Below are 26,755 nucleotides of genomic sequence, written 5' to 3'. Positions count from 1 at the left end.
GGGCATTGAAAATGGCTTGATTTTAAATGACTTGTATATTTTCCTTTTTCATACTTAAATTACAATGTACAAAGCATGTATTTGACTTTTTATATTTACATTTTACACAGCTGTGGGTGGAGTTACAGATTATCTTGAAAATGCAAATTTTATAGCTGAGCAACAGCATTAATGAGTTCAACCAAAATGATGGGACCTTTGGAGTTCTACAGCAGAGGTTTTTGCATATTTGCTTTTATTTCCTACTATTTCCCCATTTCTTAATTTACTGCTATTATGTCTAAGGAAGAGTTTAGATAACTTCAACACTTTTACTTTCCTTTATGTCATTTTGTCAGCTTATAGTTTGCCAGTAATAGAATTACATTTTTTATATCAGCCAACACAGCTACGATTGCTTTACATGCATTTTAAGGAATGGGTTTGGAAAGAACATTTTATTTCTCAAATTCCTATGAAGGCAGGGCTGTAAATGGGGAAAAACCATGGAGTTTGCTGAAAGTAAATACAAAAGTACAATCAGACATACATTTGACACCTAAACTAGCCCATAAACTTACAGTTTCCAATTCTAAAACTGTGTATTGTGAAACAACCATATTGATAAGGAAGAATGTATGAATAGGATTGCAACCACAATACACTGGATTTATGCTATTAGCAAAGTACTACAAACACAAGTACATAACTATTTTTATTAATCTACATATGGTAAAGCTATCAATGATAATGAGAACTTGAGGTGTACTTTTCTGAACCATTGTATATGTAGTCTCATGCAATGAAAATTTGTATTTACCAGAATATCACACTAAACATAGTCTCTGAACCTATGGAAGTATGTAAAGAAAAAAAAATTTCCATGAAGAACTTAATGGAGAAAAGACATTTATAAAAAAAATATAGCAATAATAGTTAGGTATGTCTAAAATATTGTTTGTACTTTGTTCTCTATGAACATATGCCAATACAAGAAGAATCTAGGTTTTGTCAGCTGGACAAAATAGAAGCTAACATTTTTGTGATTTATGGGGACTTTGGAAATAAGTGACAAGCCAGAATAAAAGAAGCAATCAAACTCCATTCAGCTTAATTTTTTTTAACCCTAATCCTATGCCAGTTCTATGAAAGTTCTTTTCCAAAGGAGAAAATTCAGCAGTGACAATTTAAGGCTTAAGGAGAAGACAGTATGGAATCTTTCGTAGGAAAATCTCACCTTCAAAACAGAACTATAACTGCTGGTCGAACAAAAATGCTTAGGGCAGAGGGCTGAATATTATGAATGAATTATTTATGAATTGACAAAACACATTGTGTACCTCTTCTTCACAGATTAAAAAAATAATGTGGAAAAGGCAATGGGATCCTATATAGAGAGATTACAAATTGAAGACATCATATGTTTGAAACAAAATTATTTCAGAATTAAAGTAATAGTCTTATATTTTAGAAGCATATCTTAGGCTGGACTCAATGAAGTGAGCAGAAATTGTTCGCTGCTGGAATCTGGTGGCATTGATCCCACAGTATTTAGAATGTTATATTCCATTGGGACTAATGGAAAATAACATAGTATTAGCAGAATGAAATGCATCATAGGTTAGAATTTTTGTTTTTCCAAAGTTGTATTAAATTGTTAAAAAGGAACAACTAATGAAACAGAACCATCAAAATTGTAGTTTTTCAAGGTCAGCTGGTGTTCTATTCAGTTTGCAAATGCTGGATGAGGGGTTCCCTCTACTGGTGAAAAGTCTTCTTTGACTTTTTGACTGATCCACTGACACAAGGCTGTTACTGTATGTGTCCCTTTTGAAGCTTTGGGCAGGTACAACTTATGTCTCACTTTGTCTAGATTTCATTTTTGTAATCCCCACTAACTTCAATTAAAATAACTTCAGTTAGCTTTGTAGGCAACGCCTAGCACAGACATTTCTCAGAAATCCATACATTAAACAGGCATTGTTGAATCTCTCTCTCTCCCTTTCCTTCTCCCTCTCCCTCTTTATCCAATTAACTTTATGTAAAATAAAAGGGCTTTCTACCATGAATTTACTGAACTAAATCTGTGCTATGTGACTTTCTAAAAGATGTAGTATTACATGTACACAAGGAGTTAGGCTAGTTTTCAGAAAAAGTGTCAATCAAGAAAAGGGGGGAATGATCAGATAATATTCTAGTACCTAGGCTAAATTAATCAACTCAAATGGAGTTGGGACTGTTGATGTAATTTATTTTATTTTTATTTCACATATGGCAGCTTGAAAATAAAAATAAATTGTTTTCTCCACTTTGGGGATCATTGCACTTTTGCATTTAAAAGAGTAAAACCAAATCTAATTTAAACATCATACATTTAAAATAATTTCCTCATCAGCCTAATAAAAGAAGATATAACACTTTTCCATCTCCTTTATTCTTAACAGCTCCAGAATACCATTGTAAGAGATTAATTCGGCTTGTACTTAAGAAATCAACATGGAAAGAGAACACCACTGCTGTCTTTAAAATGTATACACTTAGCTAAAATATTCCTCATTTCATTTTCATGAAATTATTTGCTAGTTGATGACTGTCAAATGAATGTGAAAAGCAATCTTTGAAAACTACAGGGATTGAGGTATTTAATTGGCATTGGTCTGCAGCAAAATTGCAAATTGGGTTTCTTCTATTCCTCTTGAAAAAGGCATTAAGACATACTTTTGTGGCCCTTAGATTATCATGTGGATTATTTGGCAATTTCATAAAATAATCCATCCTAACATATAAGGGAACTCTCCAGTGAAGGAAAGCTTTTTTTTCATAAAAATTACTTCATATAATAATAGTTAAAATGGACTGATAGAGTAATTCACTATAAGATCATTTATGTGCAAATTCTACTCTCACCTGATATGGAAATAATAATTTAGGTAATCTAAATATGCTGTTGATTTTTCAGATTCTTTTATGTTTACTATAGAGAATACTACAAAACCTTAAGAAACACTTCAGAGTTTTAAAACACTGAAGATTTTTAGTAAATGTGCAAATGTCACCTGTTCAAACTTTCTAAACTAAGCAGTCACATTTCATGTCCCATGCCATTTTTACTTCATCTAGGACATATATGCTAGAATGAAATAGCTTCCTGATATAGTTAGTCCTCGACTTACAGTAGTTAATTTAGTGATTATTAGAAGTTACAATGGCACTGAAAAAAGTGACTTATAACCATTTTTCACACTTAGGAGTGCCGCAGCATTCCCATGGTCACGTGATTTACATTTGGATGCTTGACAACTGATTCCCATTTATGACGTTGAAGTGTCCCAGGGTCGTCTGATCCCCTTTAGCAACCTTCTGACAAGCAACGTCAATAGGAAAACCAGATTCACTTAACAACCTTGTGATTACATTCATAAGTGTGGTTAACATGAATTTTATGAATCGGTTAACAAATGTGACAAGAAAAGTTGTACAATGGGGCAAAACTCATTTAACCAATTTCTCACTCAGTAACATAAATTTTCTGCTCAATTATGTTCCTAAGTCAAGGACTACCTGTTGAATATGTTTGTGTGAGGGAACGAAGCAGGAGCCATGGAATCAGAGAGTAAGATGTTTATTAGTAGGTGACAAGCGATTCAGAATGTGTTACAACTGTCACAGTATTTATACTCTCAGGTACCAACTGTCATTTAACTGTCATTACAACCACCAATCACAGGCTGTGCTTCGCCCGACCAATTAGAACGCAGCACAGGCTGTTGCTGGGCTATAACACTCCTTCCCCCCAGTTATTTGCATATGTGTATTTTATTTGCATTTTCCGTATTGTCAATTTGCATGTTATTTGTTTGCATTTTTGTGTTATCTGTTTATTTATTTGCATTTTTGTGTTCATGTTCAACATTTACAAGTATTTGCATTTTTTGTTTTTGTTTTATGTTCAACATTTACAATTTCTCCTTCCCCCCAGTTATTTGGTACATTTGCTTCTTAAGGAGTCTTGAGAATGTTGGAAGAGGTCTGTGAGGGAAGGCGGCACCCGGAGGCGGCGCCCTGGAGGCGGCGGCGTTGGAAGATGTCTGTGAGCCCTGGAGGCGGCGTGGAAGTTCGGCTCGCTAGGAAGGCAGCAGGCAGGCTTTTGAGTGGCTCGAGTTGCTCCTTGGGAGGCAGGCAGCTTTGTAATGCAGGTAGCAGGCTTCTGACAGGCAGGTAGTAGGCTGCTGGCTTTGGAGGAAGAGCAGGCTTGTCGGAAGCTGCTTCTTTGGAATGCTGTATGAAGAGTCAGAGGCTTCTTAGGCAACAGTATCCGTGTATTGCAACACTAATGTTTGTAACAGTAGCAAACAGTAGACTGGATAGACTCTAGAGTTGTGTCTGGTAGATCTTCGCAGCAGAGAGGCAGGAAGACAGGCAGCTTCAGCTACGGTTGAGCCAACGCGATTCGTAGCTCGTCCCTGAGCAGAGGCGACGGCTCCAGCCAAGGTTAAGCATAGGTTGCCCGTCCCTTTGACTGAAGGAGTCCGTGCCTGTGGATCTACTCAGGTTGGCTTGATCGGAGGCGAAACCTGAGGCAGTGGCAACTGCTGCTGCAGCTCTGACAGGTCTTCAAAGTATTTTCTGTTCGCGTTTGCTTGGTTGCGTTGCGACTGGCTTATTGTTTAGTTTTATTCTCAGTCCAGGCTCTGCGGAATCGCGATCCCATCCTCGTCGCCAGTGTTGTATATGTTGTGTGTTGTGAGGGAAAGACGCAGGAGCCATGGAATCAGAGAATAAGATGTTTATTAGTAGGTGACAAGCGATTCAGAATGTGTTACAACTGTCACAGTATTTATACTCTCAGGTACCAACTGTCATTTAACTGTCATTACAACCACCAATCACAGGCTGTGCTTCGCCCGACCAATTAGAACGCAGCACAGGCTGTTGCTGGGCTATAACACTACCTAAAATGTTTACGAATTTTACGAAGTTGATGCTGTCCTAATGTGTGTTTGTTTGTTTCTTCACATATATTCCTTCATACTATTTCAAAAATTTCAGAGTAATGTATATCAAATTCTTGTATATAAGGGTGTAAAATATAGCATGACAATACCACATACTTGTCAACATTTTGAAATAATCGTGGATTACTGCAGTTGTATGAGCCTGGAAACCCATAAGTACCAGTTCCAAATATTCCCCAAGGTTATTATTAATTTGCAATTTTTATGGAGCAGAAATGGAATATTGATTAATCACTTAAATGACATATTATCAGGTATTTTTAATTTTAATTTTAAATGATTTTTAACTACTTAGAACAAATTATATTTCAGATACTCCTATTGCCTGCCTGTTTCTCACTCTCTCTGTCAGATAAGCTAAAGATTTTACCCAGGAAATAACAATTCACCAAGTCTTTTTATTTTAATCATTTTAAGTAACTGAGCTGTTACATGTATATAAGAAAAGTATTAAAAGTTATACTCAATAATATTTAATTTGAATGATCAAAACTGAACGGTTTTCCTTATTAACTGAGTCTTAATTAACTTTAAGTTAATTAAGAAGATGCAGAACAAATTAGATTTATTATGCTCCCTGCTGAGAGAGAGAGAAATGGATGGAGAGAGGGAGATAGAGAGAGAGGGAGGGAGCGACAGACAGACAGACCATGGATGATGTGACTTTTTAATGTTTTTCTTCAAAAAAAATGTTATAAAGTTATAATATCTTGCCTTTTTGGTCTTCTACTTAAGAATAGTTTGAGTTGAACTTCTGGCATAGAATTTAAAAGACTTTTAAACTACTTATTTTAATTTTTTATGGGATTAAAAGGAGTTTATAAATCCTAGAACAATTATCCTGTTGGGGAAATGTTTTTCATTTTTAATAGAATATTTATTAAAGAAATTCTAAATTCTAAAATTAAATATTGAATTTTATTTCCTAAAAGTACTTAGAAAGGGTGAAAATAATATATTTTACAGTTCAGTTTTGTTAGTTGGTTTGAATTGGATGGTGTTTTTGTTTTTTTAGAGTTGTGTGACATGGGATGGAGATAAACTTCTATGTGTGCAGAAAGGAGAAAAAGAAGACCGTGGTTGGAACCAATGGATTGAAGGAAATGAAATGCACTTAGTAAGGAAATTATTATTATTATACAATTGTATCACAGCGGCCAGTTGTTTCGCTGGATTTGGCATTGGTTACTAGTCGGGCCCCACCCAGGGGCCTAGGACGTCGTAACATATTTTCGTAATATGCGTGCAGATCCAAGCAGTGCGGCTTTTGCATTTGACCGATGGTGATTTTGTCAATTTTTAACTGTTTTAAATGTAATTCCAGTGCTTTTGGAATAGCACCCAGTGTGCCAATTACCACTGGAAGAATTATTACTATTATTATTATTATTATTATTATTATTATTATTATTATTAATTAAATATTACTGTCAGAGTTTTGGCAGTGTGACTAGTATTATCTGATAAACCCAGGAACAATAACACAGCACACAGACATATACATGCAGGAAATGAATTCCCTTACCATTCACTACAGACACAAGGAGAGAACTGAATACACAGTAAAACAGAGAAACTCCTCTCTAATGATCATCTACATATAGACTCCTCTTAAAACAGTAAATGACTTGTGTGGACCCCACCATCAGATTCTTAAAGAGGCAATGCCTGTATTGCTGAATCATCCTCATTGCATCAACCTTGCTGATGACAGCTTACAACCTTTCATCAGCTGGCAGTTATTACGTAAATCTTCAGTACCTTGACAATTACCATTAAAGGTAAAGATTAAAAAAGAATAAAAAGAAAAAAATAGAAAAGAAAGAAAATAAGAATATAGTAAAGAAAAAAAAATTAAAGTAAGTACTTCCTTTTTCATCATAACAAGTGAAAACAAGTAATTTTAATAATTTATCAATTCCCTTCAAATAGAACAAATGACAAATATCTTCTTCTGATATGTCATCTCTTATCTATAAACAAATGCTTAAAGTCTCATTGTCATTCAGTCCTGTCTATTTAACATTGAATTTAACTTTGATCAAATAAGCCTTTATATTCTTTCCTTTTATTTTTAACAATGTTGAAATAACAATTTGAAAAAATAATCAAGACATTAAGAACAGTGTAAATAAAAACTTCAAATAATGTCTTAGAACTTGATTTCATTTTTTCTTTACCTCTTCTCTCAAAAGTCTTTGAACCTTTCAGAAAACTCTTTTGTAAATCCAACATAGGAAAGTTATTCAGGTCACTCTTTTGATCTTTTACTTGTATATCCCTTTTAATTAGTATTAATATCCTGATTTTCTTTGTATATGCAATAGCATCTTTTTATAATTTTTATATCCACTTTCTGATCAGTTTTTATTTCATCCAGTAAAACTTGTTCCATAACATCTTTCAAACTTGGTCTATCTCTAATGAATCTCTTTTGAGTGTGTTTTAAAATTAATTTCTGGGTTCATTGCACAAAAAGACCCTTCAGTACATCAAATATTGAAGTATTTTGCTCCATTCTGTATTAGTAAGTCAAATCTACCCCGTAAGTATTCTTCTTTCATTGTAATCTTTAGTTTCTCTGGTTCTCTTTCTAGTTTCTAAACGGGTGACCTAGTGGCTCAGTGGTTAAGACCCTGAGCTTGTTGACCAGCAGCTCAGGTTCAAGACCTGAGTACATGCAATGAGGTGAGCTCCCATCCTCAACCCAGATCCTGCCAACCCAGCAGTTCAAAAGTATGAACACATAAGTAGATAAATAGAAACCATTAAGGTGGGAGGTAACATTGCTCCATAACATTATGCTGGCCAAATAACCACGAAAATGTCTTTGGACAGCGCTGGCTCTATGGCCTTGAAATGGAGATGAGCACTGACCCCTACAGTCAGCAATGATTAGCAAAGTAAAATGCATAGGGACTCCTTTACCTATCATGATTCTTTTTTTAAAAAAAGATTCAAACCATAGAATTTTTGCTAAGACAGAATCTTATTTCAAATCCATCTGAATCTCTATTCTGTTTGTAACTTTCTAAATTCAATGTTATATTCACCCTTTTCCTGTTTATTCCAAAATTTAAAAACCTGCTATTACTACATTCATGTCAGAAGCACCTACCAAGGCACTTCTGACCTACCAAGGATTAGTTGGTGACATTACAATTACCAGGGAAACCTTTCTTTTCATGTTATTCTGTTATTTTTCCATCAAAGTAAATTTAAAACTTGTTTTGTTTTTTGAAGCAATTATTTTGCTATTGAAGGAAACTCTCTAGTGCTGTTCAAAATTTATCAGTCCACATATTCATAATAGGTGAAAAGCAATTAACAAACAATTTCAAAAAATGATTAGAAAATGAAGTCACTGGTCCTATTCAAACAAATATGGCTTTTTCTAAGCCACTGGGAAAGTGCTATCTTGAAAAGCGACTTTTTGGACCACTTGTGTCATTTCAAGTCCTCTCCATGAATAGCTCACAATCATCAACTCTTTTAATGGAGGCATTTTCAGTTTTTCAGCCCAGTAGTCCAGATATGAAATTATTTAAAATGTGTGTCTTCTTCTCTACTCTTTCCTAACTCTTTCCTTCATTTATTAAATGCAGTAATCAATATCTTGCTTGAACACTGCCGATCTACAGAATAATTAAGCATTAATGGATGTCTGAAATACTTAATAGCAATACCAAGTTTACTATATTTTTTCCATAAACAGCATTGATCTAAATAGAAGAAGGCATTCTAGTAAACTATCCATTTTTTCTTGCTGTATCAATCTTTCTGTATTAGTGAAAGCATGTAATAGGAACATTCCTAACACCAGTAATGGTATAAAGAAAATTGGAATTGGGGTTATTTTTATACCCTAAAAAGTACATCATAAACAATGTGCGCATAATGTAGGAAGAGCAGCTGTTCTTTTTAATGTTCCTTCCCCCCCCCCTTAAGATTAAAATCATTTATAGCTTTGGAAATGAAAGTGAGCAATTCACTTTTGAAAGCATCATTTTCTTTCCAGCCATTATCTCTGACAATCTATCTACTAGTACCTAATAAACTTTATCATTTCTTTCTCAAGTAGTTCTTTATAGCATTGAAAGCTCTCTTCCCCACAAGAGCTTACAAAACTAACTCTCCAAACTTGGAACTTCTAAAATGCATTTCCTTATTAGGTCAGGATAATACATGCATAAGCATCCAGGTGAACTTTTAGGTATTTAAATTGAATTGGCAGATGAATCTTTAAGCAAACAGAGAGGAATATGCTAAATTGTAAAACATCTAGTTAACATAAGATTTATTCCAAGATGCTTCAGTAATAATATTTTATGTCCTCTTGAATGCCAGACACTATTCCATATGTTAATTAGTCCTTTTGCAATGTCTATTAAATGATCTGCCATAAGCTTCAGATGTTTGTTCATGATTATTTCTGGACAGCTCAGTTTCAAGTCAGGATTTTCAAGTCAATTAATGCACACATTTTTCTTAGGTTAATTTCTGTAGCATTCTAGATCTCATTTCTCTGTTCTTGTCAAGCATGGTTATTCATAACTTATTTTAATTAAATGATTCTTTCTCTTCTATAGGTGGCCTTTTATTTGATGGTCTTCCTGTCGCAGTGTCTTACATCCCAACTGCATTTATTTTGTAACTGAATTCATTTCATACGAAAGATACATAATACATGGCATTCTATTTTTTAATTTTTTTTTGTTGAACTAGTTCGATTACAGATGATCCATTTTTAAATCCAAAGTGCTCTTCTCCTTCCTGTTCAAATTCCATTCAGATCACATATTCCCTTTAAGTTTTTCAGTCCAGAAATGTTTTTATTCTCTGAGAAGTTATATCAAAAAGTCCAATTTTGACTGAAAAAATTATGTTCAGAGCATTCAGGTAATTTGTCTCTTAAAATATATTGGTACCATTGTCTAAAGTCTCTCATATAGAAATTCAAGTGTGATATTTTATGTTAAATCAAAGACATGAAAAAATGAAATGAAAAGCATCCTGCTGAATCATAGTATAAGCCCATCCAATCTAGTTCATTAGGTCACAGAATGCATTTCAGAAGTTCAAACGCCTTGGCTTGGCAACAGCAATCCTTCCCACTGTTGCTTCTAGCGACAAGTATTTAAGGCACAATGCCGTGATTCAAAAGGTAGAAAACAGCCATCAAAATTAGTAGTCACTGAGGCACTAGTTCTCCATAAATATCTCTGATCTCCTTTTAAAAGCACCCAAATGAACTTCCATTACTATAACTGCTGGCACAGTGAATTCCCCAATTCTTGTGTTATGAGAAAAAGTGAAATTTGTTTCTGTTTATCTTGAATATCCTTGTATTACATTTCAGTTCTAAACTTCTAAAAGAGGAAGAAAAATGTGTATCTACATTATCATAGTGATGCCATGTGTGATTTTGTAGTAGAATAAGGAGACAACGAAGCCAAGCGATGCAATCTAGGAAAAGTTTATTGTATGCGCAGGTTCAAACATGCCAAACAAGCATCAAAAGTTTGAACCCCGAAGGGTTCCTAAAGCCATACATTTATAGTGCAACTTACGTCATCATCTATAGAGGCAGTGTTTAAGCATATAAGGTAATGAAAGGAACCGAAAACTGTCTTATGCCAGATGGCCAACTGTTACTATTCCTAAAATATACATGGTCAGCACCTTATAGATCATGCGTGACATAAACAGGACACATCTTGCAAGATAACAGGAAACTCCCCGTCTGGGTCGACTTGTTCCCAGTTGTGTAAAAATATTTATTGCTCCTTCAGCAACTGTCAGCAATTGTTTTCTGCTTAATGGTGCAAAACCTCAGCTTTAATCAGAGTATTTGATATTAAACGTGATCTATAGGCCACGGCTCCTAATTGGGCCTTTTAGCCCACCTTAGTCCCCCCTTTGTGACTCATCTGACATTTCCAGAAGAGTCACATACTCAGGTTCATTGGACGGTTCTTCCATAGGACGCATTTTCTCGTATTCCCATAAAGCCATTACTTGTGCTGTTGCTTTTCGCTCTGCTATTAGGGATAAACTATTAGAAATAGTGCGTACAAAAATAGGTAAAACACAAGGGATTAATACACATCCTGCAGCAATTAAGCCTGTTAAAGCAACTATAGCTTGCAAACCTGGCAATTTAGGAAACCAGGAACCAAAGATTTCCTTAAAGTTGAATCCTCGCCACACCTGGTCAGGATGGTGAGTCAATTGACGCATCTCTGTAGTCAATTTTTTAATAACAGTTCCAGTTTCATCTATTTGCAGGCAACAATTAGAAAGATTAAACTTACCACATACGCCCCCTTCTTTAGCCAACAAGTAATCTAAAGCTAAGCGATTCTGATACACTGCTGTTCTTATCTTATCTGTAGCAGCGGATATTATATTAAGGGCCTTATCAATACGTTGGCCCGCTAAATCTAATACTGCTTGAAGGCGAATAATTCTATTCAGCATATAAATGGGCGTGCGATACCCGTAAGATCCATCTTCTGCCCATGTAGCCCTGCCATATGTACATACAATTCTTTCCGAACTCCAAACATCGCTATCTTCAAAGGCGGCCCAGTCCTTGCAAAGGAAATTAGTAAAGACTGTATCAAGTTCCCGTTTCCTTCTAGTCTGAAGACCGACCTTCTCATACAGTGGGATCCCCAACACTTGGCGGGCTTTCATAGGTAATAAGAAGAATGAAGGTTTTATCCATCCCAAAATACATGACCCAGACCAGTCTCTAGGCAAAGTTTCATAGGCTAGCTTTCCACAAATCCAATACATAGCTTCTGGAGCTTTCCATAGGTCATCTGTAGAAGAAGAATCCAAGTAATTCAAATAGGTCATATCAAAACGTGGGGGCTGAGTGATGTTAGCTGGTGAAGACCAGATATTATAGTCAGGATTCCATGATCCTAGGCAAATCAAGTCTCCCACATGTACTGATCCATTCCTTACAAAGCAATTTCTTCCTACCAGATTTGAGGACAAAGTCCACACAATCCCAGTAAAATCTTTCCTGGCTGTGATATTACCAGCATAGGAGAGATTATTATATATTACTGGATCAGCTTCCATGGCTTCCCATGGCCACTGTTCTCCCATGTTAGTTCCTCCACACACAAAGCAATTTTTAACAGTCAAGGTTTTGGCTACCTGCTCAGCCATTTCTATGAATAAATTGTTTGCCTTAGTACTTATCGGTAGTGGGTCTTCTAATTTTTGTAGGTTATCATATACTGACCATCCGAGCGATTTTACTTCTCCATCTTTAACCTTCTCGACCTTAATAGTTAGGTATGTCTTTGGGTCCAATCCTTTACCATCAATTCCAAAGCCATATGTCACTATGGATGGGACGTTACGAGATACTTCCATTCGTATCATATTCCCATCACCTCTCCTGAAGGAAGTTATATAGGCACATCCCTTATAACCGCCTCCTGTATAGTCACAAACGCACTGCCACCTGGTACATTGTACAGTGCCTGCACAAGGTAACCATTGGTTAGGATTACCATACTCCCAACTATTCACTTTTTCACATAAATATTTATGATTATATTTATAAGCATCAACCCAAGACTGATCTCCACAAGACACGCTCCAGCCCCTTTTAGTGGCGGTGCATGCATCAAACCACAAAATCAGGGGTTGTTTGCCCTGTTGCAATTGTACAGTATAATTAAGGAAGTACAGCTTGCCCTCTCCTTCTGGTTTATTTGTAGCACCCACCTTGGGCAAACCTGTCCATAGAGTTACGTTGAGGCGAACTGGAGTGTTGGGATTATAACATACAGTTTTTCCTTGCAGAGTGCACAAACTATACATAGTTTTGTTATGAAGGCAATTCATTTTAGCAGACTGACACCCCTGGGGCGGCTGCGTATGATACACCAAGGTATTAATAGTTCGAGCTCCGATTTTAGCTTTTGTAATACAGGGGGCACAATCTTCTGACTCACCTTTGGTTACCGCAGTTGGTACCCTTTTAGTTTGAGTGGGGCTATCATTATTCCAATAGGGTTTGATTTCCCTAGAGGGTTTGACATAACCCACTCCATCCTAATGGTACGTTTTGGCTCTTACTATTATTACAAAGAAATAGTATGTCTTCAGGGCTGTGTTCTGTGGTTCTACAACAACTAGCCCATAAGGTTATATGAATCCAAAGGCACCTTGGGTCTCCATTATAGAGATCTTTCTTGGTTGCATTTTTACATAATTCGTAAATCCCTTTCCTCCATTCATCATTTTGGTTTCCACATGACCAGGCCAACCCCTTCTTAGTTTGTCTCGGCATTACTTCTATTGTGATACCACATCCCTTATGTGTTGTTCTCCAATACTGGAATTCCCCTTTTTGAAATCCTCCCCCTTTGATACAAATGGTGCTTAGTGGGAGTCTGTTTTGATAAAGGCCCACTTCTCTCTTATTTCTGCGTCTCTTAGGTTTTCCTCCAATAGTTACTCCACTCTCAATTGGACGCATTTGTATCCTACAGGCCCCTTGCCATCCAGATTTTAATTGTGAAGGGGAGGTTATCCGAGTCAAACCCCAATAATGGGGAGCTCCACAATCCAAAACTAAAGGTGGTTCTCCCCCCTTTTGTCGGGCTTTTGTGCACATTCCCTTACGCATTAGATATCCCACATATGAGCATACCTCTGGGTTGGAAAACCCTCGAGACTGACAGGTAATTTTAACAATCCTATCAAACTGGTCAGGGAGTCTGCAAGGGTGTGGTAGAACTCCATTCCAACAATTTGGAGAAAACACAATGGGGGTTGTCTCCCCCTCTCCCCTGGATCCGACATTATAAGATCGTATGATATGGGGTCTATCCTCTGGGTTGCTCCATAACCCTAAGTTGCCCACATCAACAAGATTGCATTTGCTCCCAACACCGTATAAGCATATCACTAATAGAGTAATAGACCAAGCGAGCTGTATACCTTCGTGCATCCTGTTCACACACGTCTGGACCTCTCCGATCCTGTAATGCAAGCAAAACTGTAGGGGTTACTTTAAGTGTGTAGTATGCCGGGCCAGATCCAGTGATTAGATAGGGTGCCAACGCGTCTTCTATAAGCACTATATCGCACTTAATGTTACAATAGCTATGCTGGACACAATCAATACAGTGGGCACAACAACAACATCCACATTCACAGGTACAAAACCAGCACATATGGTTAGTAAAGATGATAAAAAAATAAAAATAAGTAAAGGTTAGTATGTTGGTCCACTATTCTTCACCCGTGCGTAGAGAGTCAGCTTCCGGAGTGACTTAGCAAGGGTTCTCCACTGCCGACCTTTGGAAAATTCGCTGGGGGAAAGGCTGCGCTGGCTCTCCGTCCTCCCTTCCAGGTGCGGGATCTGCTTCAGGTGCAGGGTCGGCTTGGTTTTCCCTCAAATTGTCTGTATGCAACTGTCCGTTAGCGAATGGGACGCCAGCAAATGGCCACCAGTCAACCGCTCTCACAGTTCCGTCAATTGATTGTTGGACCGTCGGGGTGGCGTACTTCACAATACAAATAATGCACACAATGAAAGCAAGAATCACAATACCTATAGCAATACAACAAAGGATATAATTGGACTTTATCGACGAATCAATTTCAAATTCAACGGTTGGTCGCTGGGATGTGTGGTCCATTGTTTGTCAGCGGCCCTCTTTACACGGGTCCAATGTATCCAGGTTTTATATTCCGCAATCTTAACAGCAAGTGGAGATGTCATAATTACCTCATAGGGTCCCTTCCACCTCCCTTCTAATTGTTCCTTTTTCCAATGTTTTACCCATACTCGGTCCCCTGGCTTGAAAGAATGACACTTAGTTACCAATCTGGGAGGGGTCTGCTCCAACACATAATTCCTCAACCTTTCAACCTGTCTATTTAGTTCCTGCACCATTTCCATGGCCCAAACTCCCCCTTTATGCCCCAAATCAGGCCATCCAGCCAGATTCCTCCGTAACAATGTCGGAGGCCGACCAAACATCAACTCATATGGTGAAAGTCTATGCTGTCGTCTGGGAGCACTCCGAATTGCGTACAATGCAAGGGGCAAAGCATCGGGCCATTTCAAGTGTGTTTCAGCACAAATTTTGGTTATCTTTTCCTTTAAAGTTCTATTCATCCTTTCCACGGGAGAACCAGATTGCGGGTGGAAAGAAGAATGGAAGCGCCATTTCACCCCTATAGCTTGTGCAATGGCCCGATTAATATGATGGACAAATTCCGGGCCATTGTCTGACGAAATAAAGGAGGGGCTGCCAAATCGAGGAATGATCTCTTTAAGCAAAACCCTTGCTACTTCCTGTGCCTTCTTCGTTCTAGTAGGGAAAGCCTCTGGCCAACCCGTGTATAAATCCACAATAACTAACATAGCCCTATAAAATCCACTTCGTGGCATATCAGTAAAGTCAATCATGACTGTGTCCATAGGGTAATAGGCAATAGGTATAGCTCCTGGTGGAAGGGAAGGACCCTGCCTAGGATTAACTTTCGCACACGTTTCACAGGAAGATGCTACTTTTACTGCCATCCCTGCTAACCCATCTATATAGTAATCCCTCATAAGAGCAGATTCTAAAGCCGTTTTCCCCATATGAGTGGTTTCATGAGTAGAACGAACCAATTGCCATGCCACTGAGGAAGGTACATAGATTCTTCCATCTGGAAGAACATACCAGCCCTTATCGATGACCGCCATCAAATCGTTAACTGCCTTATCACATTCGGATAGAGAATAAGAGGGTTGGATGTCTACTGGTATAACCCCTAAATCCAAGGCAACATTAATAAACACATCTGGTAGAGGCTCATGACGCAGCGCTGCAGCTCGTGCTTCAGCGTCTGCTGCCCTGTTCCCTAAAACAATTCTATCCTCACCTCGTTGATGGCCTCTACAATGCATAACTGCCACCTTTCTTGGTTTTTGAACTGCATCTATCAATCTCTGAATTAAATGGCTATGTTGTATATATTTGCCAGCTGAATCCCTAAATCCCCTTTCTTTGTATACAGCCCCATGAGCATGTAGGGTCAAAAAGGCGTATTTACTATCCGTCCATACGTTCAGGCGTTCACCTTCAGCCCGTTCCAATGCCCGAATGAGGGCCCATAATTCTGCCACCTGTGCACTTTTTCCTGCTCCCAACGGCCCACTTTCAATTACCCCCTCATCATCAACAATGGCATAGCCTGCAACTCTCATTCCCTGGTGGATGTAACTCGACCCATCGGTATACCAGTTATAATCCACCTGAGGCAAAGGTATGTCAGTTAAATCAGGTCGTGTGGAATAAACGGTTTCCAATACCTGTACACAATCATGTTCCACCTCTGTCTCTGTAGGCAAGAGAGTAGCAGGATTTAATGAGGTAGATACCACTAGATGAACCTGGGGGTTTTCAATCATCATGGCCTGGTATTTGATGATTCGTTGGTTACTAATCCACAAATGGCCCTTCTGATCAAGAATTGCTTGAACAGAGTGTGGGGTGTGGACCTTAATTGGACAGGAAAAAGTGAGTTTATTACAATCTTGCAGCAATTCCGCTATGGCTGCTAAAGCCTTCAAACAATGCGGCCACCCTTGCGCCACAGCGTCTAGTTGTTTTGACAGATATGCAACTGGTTGTTGCCACTGGCCAAGCTGCTGCGTCAACACTCCTAGAGCGACATTCTTACGAGTGTCCACATACAAATTGAAGGGCTTGCTCAGATTTGGCAGGGCCAAGGCCGGAGCTCTTAATAGAGCTTCTTTAATTGCATCAAAGGCTTGATCCTGCTCCTTTGTCCAAATGAAGGGGTCTGTTTTACTTCCCTTAGTAGACGAATAAAGTGGAGCTGCCATTAGTGCGTAATTTGGAATCCAAATTCTACAAAAACCTGCCAAGCCTAGAAAGCCTCTCAACTGCCTCCTATCAGTTGGCCTTGCCAGATTAAGCAACGCTTGCTTTCTCTCCGGACCTAGTGCTCTTTGCCCTTGCATTATGTCATAACCTAAATACCGGACTTTTTGTTGGACCAACTGAGCCTTACTTCTGGACACTCTATATCCACAATCTAACAACAAACACAACATACGTCTCGTATTTTCCCAACACCCATCCCGTGACTGTCCAGTGACCAACACATCATCCACATATTGCAAAATTGAGTCTCCTTGTTGGAAGGGGATAAAATATTGTAAATCTTTGGCCAACGCGGTTCCAAAGAGAGTTGGGGAATTTTTGAACCCCTGAGGTAACCTTGTCCAGGTATATTGGCTCCTTGTTCCAGTATACGGATTTTCCCATTCAAAAGCAAACAATGGCTGGCTTATAGGATGAATAGGTATAGTAAAGAAGGCATCTTTTAAATCAATCACTGAAAACCACGTAGCATTAGGTGGGATGAGACTGAGAAGAGTATATGGATTAGACACAGACGGGTGAATTGTGATTGTCCTTTCATTAACTACGCGCAAATCTTGCGCTGGTCTAAAGGACCCGTCTGGTTTAAGGATAGGCAAGATTGGAGTGTTCCATGGGGATTGGATAGGAACCAAAACTCCAGCCTCCAAATATGTTAGAATACAGTCATATATTGCCACGATGGCTTCCCTCCAATAGGGTCGTTGCCCAATGTGGACAGGAGTTGCCAGGGGCTTCAATTCTACAATAATGGGGGGGTGATGTGCTGCAAACCCCGGAGGGTTATCCTCAGCCCATAATCCTGGCACATCAAATTCCCTCCATATGTCCGTACATTCCTCCTCAGATGTCCTGACTACCATCAACCTCCACATTTCATCAGGACGGTGGCTAACAGTAAGATACTGCTTTCCCTCATCAAAGGAAATAGTTGCTCCTAACTTACTCAACAGATCCCTTCCTAACAATGGGACCGGACATTTGGGTATATACAGGAACTCATGTTGAATTTCAGAGCCCTTGAAAGTACAGGTGACTGGTTTCAAGACTTGACGTCCTACAACTTGTCCAGACACTCCTTGTACTTGAATTTGGTATGGACCAGGGGTGGTTATTGGGTTATTTATCACCGATCGTCCAGCCCCTGTGTCTACTAAAAAGGTCGTCTGTTGACCCCCAATATTCAGCGTAACCATTGGCTCGGGGGGAGTCTGCTCCAAGCCAGGTCCCCGTCAATCTGACCAACCGATTCCTGCCAATCCAATGCCCTCGACTCCTGCATTTACTTGAGTATTCAAACCTCTTCCTCCTTGACCCTGAGCCGGTTGCGACCCCCATCCGCGACCTGGATGTCGGGGTGGCCCTCCTCGGCTCATCATCCCTCGCCCAGGCATTCCACGACCTCCCATATTCTGGCCCCACGGGCGTCGCCCGGGCGGGCCCCTGAACACTCCACGTCCCCTATTAGTCAACCTTTTTGGACACTCTCTCTGCCAATGACCTTCAGATCCGCAATGGGCACATTGATTTGGCCCCAATCCTGTCCTACCTCCCTGTAAGGCCAACGCCAACAACTCCGTCTTCTTATGCATACGATCATCTTTGTCCTTCTTCTCAACCTTATCCCTATTCACATACACTTTTCTAGCCACTTCTACCAATTCAGTCGTATTCTTTCCTAACGCTCCCTCTAACTTTTGCAATTTCTTCCGAATATCCAACGCACTTTGTGCAATAAACCTCTCATTCAACATCCTCACGTTCTCTGGAGCCCTCGGGTCCATTTGAGTATACAACTCATAAGCCTCAATCAACCTTTGCAGGAATGCCTCCGGACTCTCATCCGCTCCCTGCATAACCAATGAGGGTTTAGACAAATTCACAGGGGGCTTCCCTGCCTTCTTGAGAGCTGCCACTATCAAGGTTTGATACGTTTGTATCTTTGCCATGTCACCTGCTACCTTAGGATCCCATCCCAGATCCCGTTCCGGTGCCTCTTCCAAAAGTTTCTGAGCCCTATCTGCCTCTGTATGATAACGTTCTCTAAAAACCTCTCGCATTCCTGCTTTACATTTCTCTCTCTCTTCTGCTGTTAGCAACGTAGTTAACAGCTGTTGTATATCTCGCCAATTGGGGTTATGACTATGCATAATGGTTTGAAACAAATCTGTCATTTCCGTGGGCTTCACGGACAATGGACCAAAATGCTTTCGCCAATTCAATAAGTCCGTAGTTGAAAAAGGGATATATTGAAAACAAGGGCGGTATTCAAGATCCCCCTGGGCGTTGATGCCCACCTGTTGTTCCGATACTCTTAATGGAAAGAGTCCTTCCTTTTCCTCTAACAACGTACTTTCCTCTTTCTCGGCTTTCGCCCTTTCCGCCTCCAATCGTCTAGTTACCGGCCCTTCTCTTCTAATTCCTGTAGCCCCTGAACCACCCTCCTTGGGCTCCTTCCTTCTCACTGCCCCTCCTGTTGCCTGATGATCCCCTGTCCCCACACTGTCCGCAACAGCAGCCCCCATAGCCTGGGGCACAACAATGCCTACAGCCCCCTGCGGTGGCAAAGGTGCCGATGCATAGGGAGGGGGAGGTCTGAAGAGTTCCTCCTCGTCTTGGGCAAAAAAATTTTTCTTCTCTGACTCCTTTTTCTCTGAAGCTGCTACATTTTTGACACATCTCGACGCTGACCTCAACTTCCCCTTTTCCTTAGGTCTCGCCACACACAGGCGAACCATTTCAGCTTGACACTGTAATAATTCATCAGCCTGCCCTGCTACAGCGTCTCCCCACTGATCTATATATGGAAACTGATTAGGATAGCGTTCTTCGTTTGCAGCAATTAACGAAGTTAAATCATCTATAATTTGGTTTTGAAAAGTTCCTCCCATCGGCCATCCTACCCCCATATGTGGCCACTGGTTCTGACACAAGTAAATAAGCCTATCCTTGGTCAATTTTGGGTAAGGGACTCTATATTCAGTGTGGTTAAAATACGAATCAAATCCTTTAATCATGCAATCCAGCGGTGTGCTGGGTATGCTGCTACCCCCACCCATCCTAACACACTACCAGCGACCTGAGGCCCCAGAAGCCGGAACTCAATGGCCACCTGCAGGAACTGCGCTGGTTTAACCACCCACACAACCTATACGGACTTCATTAGGAACGCCGTCCCGAGTCCAGGGAGGTGATCAGGCCCCCTCTTCTATCTTCAAACGAGATAGGTACCATACAATTATCAAGATACTCGCCTGAGATGTCTTCTCCCCAAGGATCCTGGCCAGGAAACACCGCAGCTCCTTTCCTAAGTTTGCAGGGTTCTTGGACTCACAATGTGTGTCCCCCTTGGTGTAGTCGGGCTGCTGCTGCCGCCTCCCGGGGTAAAAGAAGACCCGTGGCGCCTGGAAGTCAAGGAGCAGCAGCCCCACACCCCAACGGGGCAAAGTGGCCCTCAGCAAAATATTGCCTTAGCTTCTGTGTCCCATCTGGGGTGCCAGAAAATGTAGTAGAATAAGGAGACAACGAAGCCAAGCGATGCAATCTAGGAAAAGTTTATTGTATGCGCAGGTTCAAACATGCCAAACAAGCATCAAAAGTTTGAACCCCGAAGGGTTCCTAAAGCCATACATTTATAGTGCAACTTACGTCATCATCTATAGAGGCAGTGTTTAAGCATATAAGGTAATGAAAGGAACCGAAAACTGTCTATGCCAGATGGCCAACTGTTACTATTCCTAAAATATACATGGTCAGCACCTTATAGATCATGCGTGACATAAACAGGACACATCTTGCAAGATAACAGGAAACTCCCCGTCTGGGTCGACTTGTTCCCAGTTGTGTAAAAATATTTATTGCTCCTTCAGCAACTGTCAGCAATTGTTTTCTGCTTAATGATGCAAAACCTCAGCTTTAATCAGAGTATTTGATATTAAACGTGATCTATAGGCCACGGCTCCTAATTGGGCCTTTTAGCCCACCTTAATTTTATATAACTCTACAATGCTTCTCCTTCTCCTATTACTTCTCAAATTTCTAATTAAAAAGACCCTGTTGCCACAGTCTTTCATAAAAAAGAAGTTGCTCCAGTCCCCTAATTATTTTTGTTGTTCTCTTTTCTAGTCCCTGATACACAATTTATAAAGTTTGTGACCAGAACTATATACTGTTAGATTGGGGTTAATGTCAGGGTTCCAAGTAATACCTCTAACGAAAGAAGACTATGAGACTTGAGGTTCCTCAAAGTTCCATTTTATTAGAGATGTCATATTGACACATCTGGAAAACCCCGAATCTGAAAGTTTCCAGGTTTTCCCCACCCAAAAGAAAGTTCAACTCTCTGCCCAGCAGTCACATGTCCATCATATGATCCAATCAGGCACCACCCTAACTAGACATGGCTCCCAGTAACCTCATCGCAACTGCAGGGCCAGTTGACCTTGGACATTCTTCTGAGAAAGAATGTTATTATGGCTACTTATCACCCACACTGTACAATCCCCCTCCCATTTCCCTACAGTAGAAAATGTGACAGGCCTGAAGTCCAAAAGGTAAAAGATGGCTTGCAGGTCTGACATATACATTGCTCCAAAGCCAGTCTCATTATGAATTTGCACAAGGAAATTATTATATTTGCCGTTCTGTTTTTAGTTCCCTTCCTAATAATGCCAAACATGGAATTTGCCTTTCTTTATAGCAATTGCACCCTGAGCCAACTTTTCATAAGGTTTACTGTAATTCCCAGAATCCATCAGCACCAACTCAGATCAAATCAGTGTATAAGAGGAAATTATGAATCTGTCGATGTGATTGTCATCATCGTTGAATAATATAGTTTGAAAAGCAAGTAGAAAGAATCACATCTTAGCCTAGTGTTCTTGGGTCATTCGAGTTCTAGCCAGGGACCTAGAAATCTGTCCTAGTTATTATTACTATTTGTGCTAAGATGCATTTGTTTACCCAGAACTACATGTGCCATTTTGAAGCCAATTTATTTAATCTGAAATTCTTTCACAATCTTAATTTTATTTTATCAACTTAAACAAACAAGGCTAGTTTATTCCATAGTATTCACTCCACATATACAAATGAAAAACTTCCTTTCCTAACAGGTACAGGATGCCACAGTGGGTGATTCCAAACAGATAATTTAAAAGGAGAGCTATCTATATATTTCTACTTTGATGTATTTTATTGCTTTTCTAAACCATGAGGCCACCTGTGCTCTTATCCAATGCCTGGGTTTTGTCCAAGAGCCTTTGATGACAGAATTATCAAAGGCTCTGTTTTTTGAAAACCAACATACAGCATCTATTGGATTTACAGGCTTGTTGACACTATCAGAAAAATGTAACTTAGTGAGACTAGGTTTAGCTTTACAAAAGCCATGCTGGTTTCTTTTCAGCAAAGTTAAAGCTTTCTTCTTGCTTTTTTTGTCTTCAAAATTATTTCCATTCCACAAGATTTCTAAAAGATCTGTATCTGTGCTCTTGGACTTCAAATCTTCCATTTTAGTTTGGAAAATCCTAGCATTGGCATGTAAGGACTCACTGTACATCAACTCCCCCTTTTAGATTTCCTGTGGTACATTCCATCTCATATTTGACTTTGACTGCAGTGATTCCCCTGAACATTTACTACAACAAATCACCCTCTTCTTCTGGGAATAATTTTTCCAGAATTAGCTCTTTCCATCCTGCCAATTTTTTCCTGGGATCAAATTTAAAACTGTTCTTCCCCATTTTTCATTTCATGTGCCCACCTGCCTTGTACATACTGTTTCAAGTGCAACATGTCCATTTTGTCCAGACCTGTCCTGTCCCTTGTATTCCAATAATTCATAAATCTAAAACATTTGTACTGCCTCATTAATGCACTGAGACTATTCAGCTCTGCCTTATTCAGCACTGTCTATAGGAAAAATATCATTAGTGACACATCAGTTGTGACATCCTGATTTAAACCAACTGCTTAACAACATAAATGGAACATCTAGCATCTTGATTATTCTTTCTTGCAAGAACTACTTAACTGAACAGTGTGTAACTTCTACTATTTTTATCCTATTAATCTATGTGTAGTTCTAATAATAGTCCTAACCCCTCATATAGTAACCATCCCAAGCTAAAAGCATATCCTTAGCATGATAAGATAACAATTAATTCTTCAAGGACTGGATTCTAAGATACTCTTTTTTGAATAACATCCTCCTACCTGTGAATTTACTTTAAAGACATTATAACTGAAGCCGGATGCTGCTATTTCAATCCACTCAGTACAATACATAATCATACTGGCAATACAACGGCATACTTGTAATTATTCGTTAAGGACTTTAAGTCAAATAACTTAAAGTATCAAGATAAGAGAGGATCAAATATTCTGGCCTCCTCACTGATACAAATGGACCAGTTTACAAGTCTGCCTGACTGTACTTTATAAAGAATTAGTGATACTTTGTCCCTGGATACATTTTTGTTTACGTATCATTGCAGCTACTGATTGTTGGTGTTAAATGTAAATAAGGAATTCTAAAATCTTCCCCCATAAAAAAAAAAAGCTTTTGATATTTCAAAAGTGATTCTGTTATAAAATTATTTTTCCAGTAAAAGTATGTGATCCAGAAAAGTAGAATCCATTGTTGCACACAAGGACATTTAATAGATGATGTCTACTTGAAATACTTAAAATTTGCATATCAAATGTCTGTCTGAGAAAGAAATAATTTAAGCCAGTATATAATTATTCTTTTTACATATTCATTGTATCTTCACAGCAATCCTGAAAGGTGAGTTGGACTGAAACAAGAAATGTCATACAATAAAGTAGAATATTTGTAGCTCAGGATTGAAACAAGGGTCGTTTGGTGCTTCTCTGAACTTGGTTACTTGGTAACCTAGTTTGGGCAATAAAACTTCTCGAAGAAAGCAAGTGCTAGTAATCATCAGTGTTAGTAATCATCAGTGCTAGAAACTTTTACAAGAAAGCAAGTGCTAATAATCACTACTAGAACTAGTAGTCACTACTAGCACCGTAGATTAGGTAATGAAACATCTGCAAGAAAACAACCAAGCTCAGAGAGTACCAAGGACCCCTCAATAAATGTCATACAATGAATTTTTAAGATTAAGATGAGATTCTCTCTGTTTTAATCTTTGAGTTTAATTTCTTATGCTTCTATTGTAGGTAGCAAAGATTTTGCATGAGAAACCTATAGATCTGACTAAATAGCAGCTAAAAATGAACTTCCCTTTTCAGGAAATCAGAGCTTGTGGTGTCAAGTGTAAGCAAGTATTTAAGAAGGTACAGTGATAAGCCTAACCACAGGGATCAAGAAGCTTGGACAGAATGAATGAACCTGCTGCCAACTCTACAGATGCTGTGGTGCACAAATATTCTTCAGTAACACTTAGAAAAGAAGCCATGGCCAACATAAACTTGCATCTAATTTTCTCAGATATAATATAATAAATTCACATTAACATTGATGAAACCTACTGCATTTCAACATATATGTTCTGTTGATTATAACATTTATTATGGATACTACATTTAAATACGTACTAGAACTGTCCACAAGGAATTCAAACTGTGAAACCAATTCAGATTTTATTTACCGTAGCTTGAAATCATGGGCGTATAGCCACAACTTTCAACAATCCATTTTTCTGGAACAGTTAGATTTCTTCTCCATAAATAATCTCTCTTAGATAGATTCACCCAATTACACAATTTTATAAATACTTTCCCACCATTTCATATGTGCTGCACCGTCAATTTTTGTTTAGTGACTGCAGATGGGACTGGTAACTTAGTCCTTAAGTGAAGCACTTGCTAAGTAAAGAAAATCAGACAGCCACAACTGGCTTATGATTTTAAACAGGATGATACATACAGACTGGTGAACATGAGACCGAGAATAGAAACAGAGACATTGTGAAAATTGTAAAATGTGAACATTGATCACAAAGTAACTTTTCAGCACTGTTGTAACTGAACAATCACTATCCAAAATGGTCACTAAGTGACAACTACCTGTAGAGAATTATCACTCATAGTCATTGAGAATAGAGTCAACATACTGTACACCAGGGTGTCAAATTGGTGGCCCGCAGACCAAATGCGTCACATGCAGGCTATGCCCACCCCAGCTCCGCAAGGGTAAAAACATTGATACATCACGTGACGGCAACGTGACTCCGCAAATTTGACACCCATGCTATACATGGCAATCACAATCTACTTACTAAGAGCACCTTTTTAAATTCCCTATAGCTTACTTAATCACCTTCATTCTTCCCAATTTGGGATTGTACAAAAATACTCTTGAGTTAGATAGTACCGGTGGTCCTCAACTTAAGGCTACAATTGAGCCCAAAATTTCTGTTGTTGATACATTTTTAAGTGAGTTTTGCCCCATTTAACAACTTTTCATGCCACAGTTATTAAGTGAATCACTGCAGTTGTTAAGTTAGTAACTCAGTTGTTAAGTGAATCTGGCTTACCTGTTGACTTTACTTGTCAGAAGGTCGCAAAAGTTGATCACATGACCTTGGGACACAGCAGTGCTCCTAAATATGAACCAGTTGCCAAGCATCTGAATTTTGATGCTGCAAAGGTCAAAGATGTGAAAAATTGTCACATTTTTCAATGCCATTGTAACTTTGAACTGTCACTAAACGAACTGTTGTAAGTCAAGGACTACCTATTCTCCTTCATCTTTGATCTGTCCAATAAAAGTAAAAGTAAAGGTTCCCTCACACATATGTGCTAGTCGTTCCTGACTCTAGAGGTCGGTGCTCATCTCCATTTCAAAGCTGAAGAGCCAGCACTGTCCGAAGACATCTCCACGGTCATGTGACCGGCATGACTAAACACCAAAGGTGTACGGAACACTAACCTTCCCACCAAGGTGGTCCCTGTTTTTTCTACTTGCATTTTTTTATATGCTTTTGAACTGCTAGTTTGGCAGAAGCTGGGACAAGTAAAAGCTCACTCTGTTACGTGGCACTAGGGATTCAAACGCTGAACTGCTGAGCTTTCTGATCAACAAGCTCAGCATCTTAGCCACTGAGCCACATCAGTGCCACATTTGAGCCACATCAGAACATCAGTCCCCGATCTGTCCAAAAAGAGCATGCAAAAAGTCTACTTCGACTGAATCCTAGAATAATATTGACAGAAATATGCCTTTGTTCTAAGTATTTATGTGTATTTGTTTGTTTAAAAATGTAATGGGCTAACACTATCAATCAAGCTATTGTTCTTTTTGTGTTAAAAATCCAAGAGACAGCATACAGATGGCATGATGTCATATAATTGATTTTATAATCAGTTTTCTGAATACTTTTAATCATGCTTGTAAGATGCATCAGTGATTAAAATAGTTCAAGCTATTGTTAAGTTCTGATCAAGATGCAAAGATTTAAAGCTTCAGAAACTGGAATTCATGAAAATGACACTTTCATGCCACCATTTCTATTCCCCTAGTGGTACTAAAACACCTCATCCCACCCTCCCCATTTTATCTTCCCAAATGTTGCAGTCCCACTTTCCTAAAACAGGCATTCTCAATACACTTGATAGAAAGGCAACAAAGGAAGTACAAATTTGTTTAATAAATAATAAAATAAATGTAAGTGTCCTCTATCGTTTCACGGTCAAATTTCATTCATCACAAAAAATAAACCAAAAATAAACAATGGGAGATTCTCCCATGTAATAAGAAGATTAGCCCAAAGTCTTTAAGTTGAGAATTTGGGCCAATCTTCTCATTATATGGGAGAATCCTCCATGGTTTATTTTTCATTTAGAAAG

The 26,755-nt window shown here is 38.9% G+C and overlaps 1 protein-coding gene across 1 annotated transcript in view; it reads left to right on the top strand.

Annotated features, from left to right (window-relative positions):
* The window catches only part of LOC116514002 (retinol-binding protein 1-like), a 46,208-nt gene extending 21,958 nt beyond the window's left edge, over positions 1-24,250 (top strand). Inside the window, exons 3-4 of the mRNA XM_032225370.1 lie at positions 6,010-6,111; positions 24,197-24,250. Coding sequence (XP_032081261.1) covers positions 6,010-6,111; positions 24,197-24,250 — 156 coding nt within the window. The remainder of the gene's footprint in view (positions 1-6,009; positions 6,112-24,196) is intronic.
* The last annotated feature ends 2,505 nt before the right edge of the window (positions 24,251-26,755 follow it).

Source organism: Thamnophis elegans, chromosome 10 (genome assembly GCF_009769535.1).
Source record: "Thamnophis elegans isolate rThaEle1 chromosome 10, rThaEle1.pri, whole genome shotgun sequence".
In the NCBI taxonomy this organism is placed as follows: Eukaryota; Metazoa; Chordata; class Lepidosauria; order Squamata; family Colubridae; genus Thamnophis; species Thamnophis elegans.
Note: the sequence above shows the minus strand (reverse complement) of the source record. Positions and strands in the feature narration are given on the sequence as shown.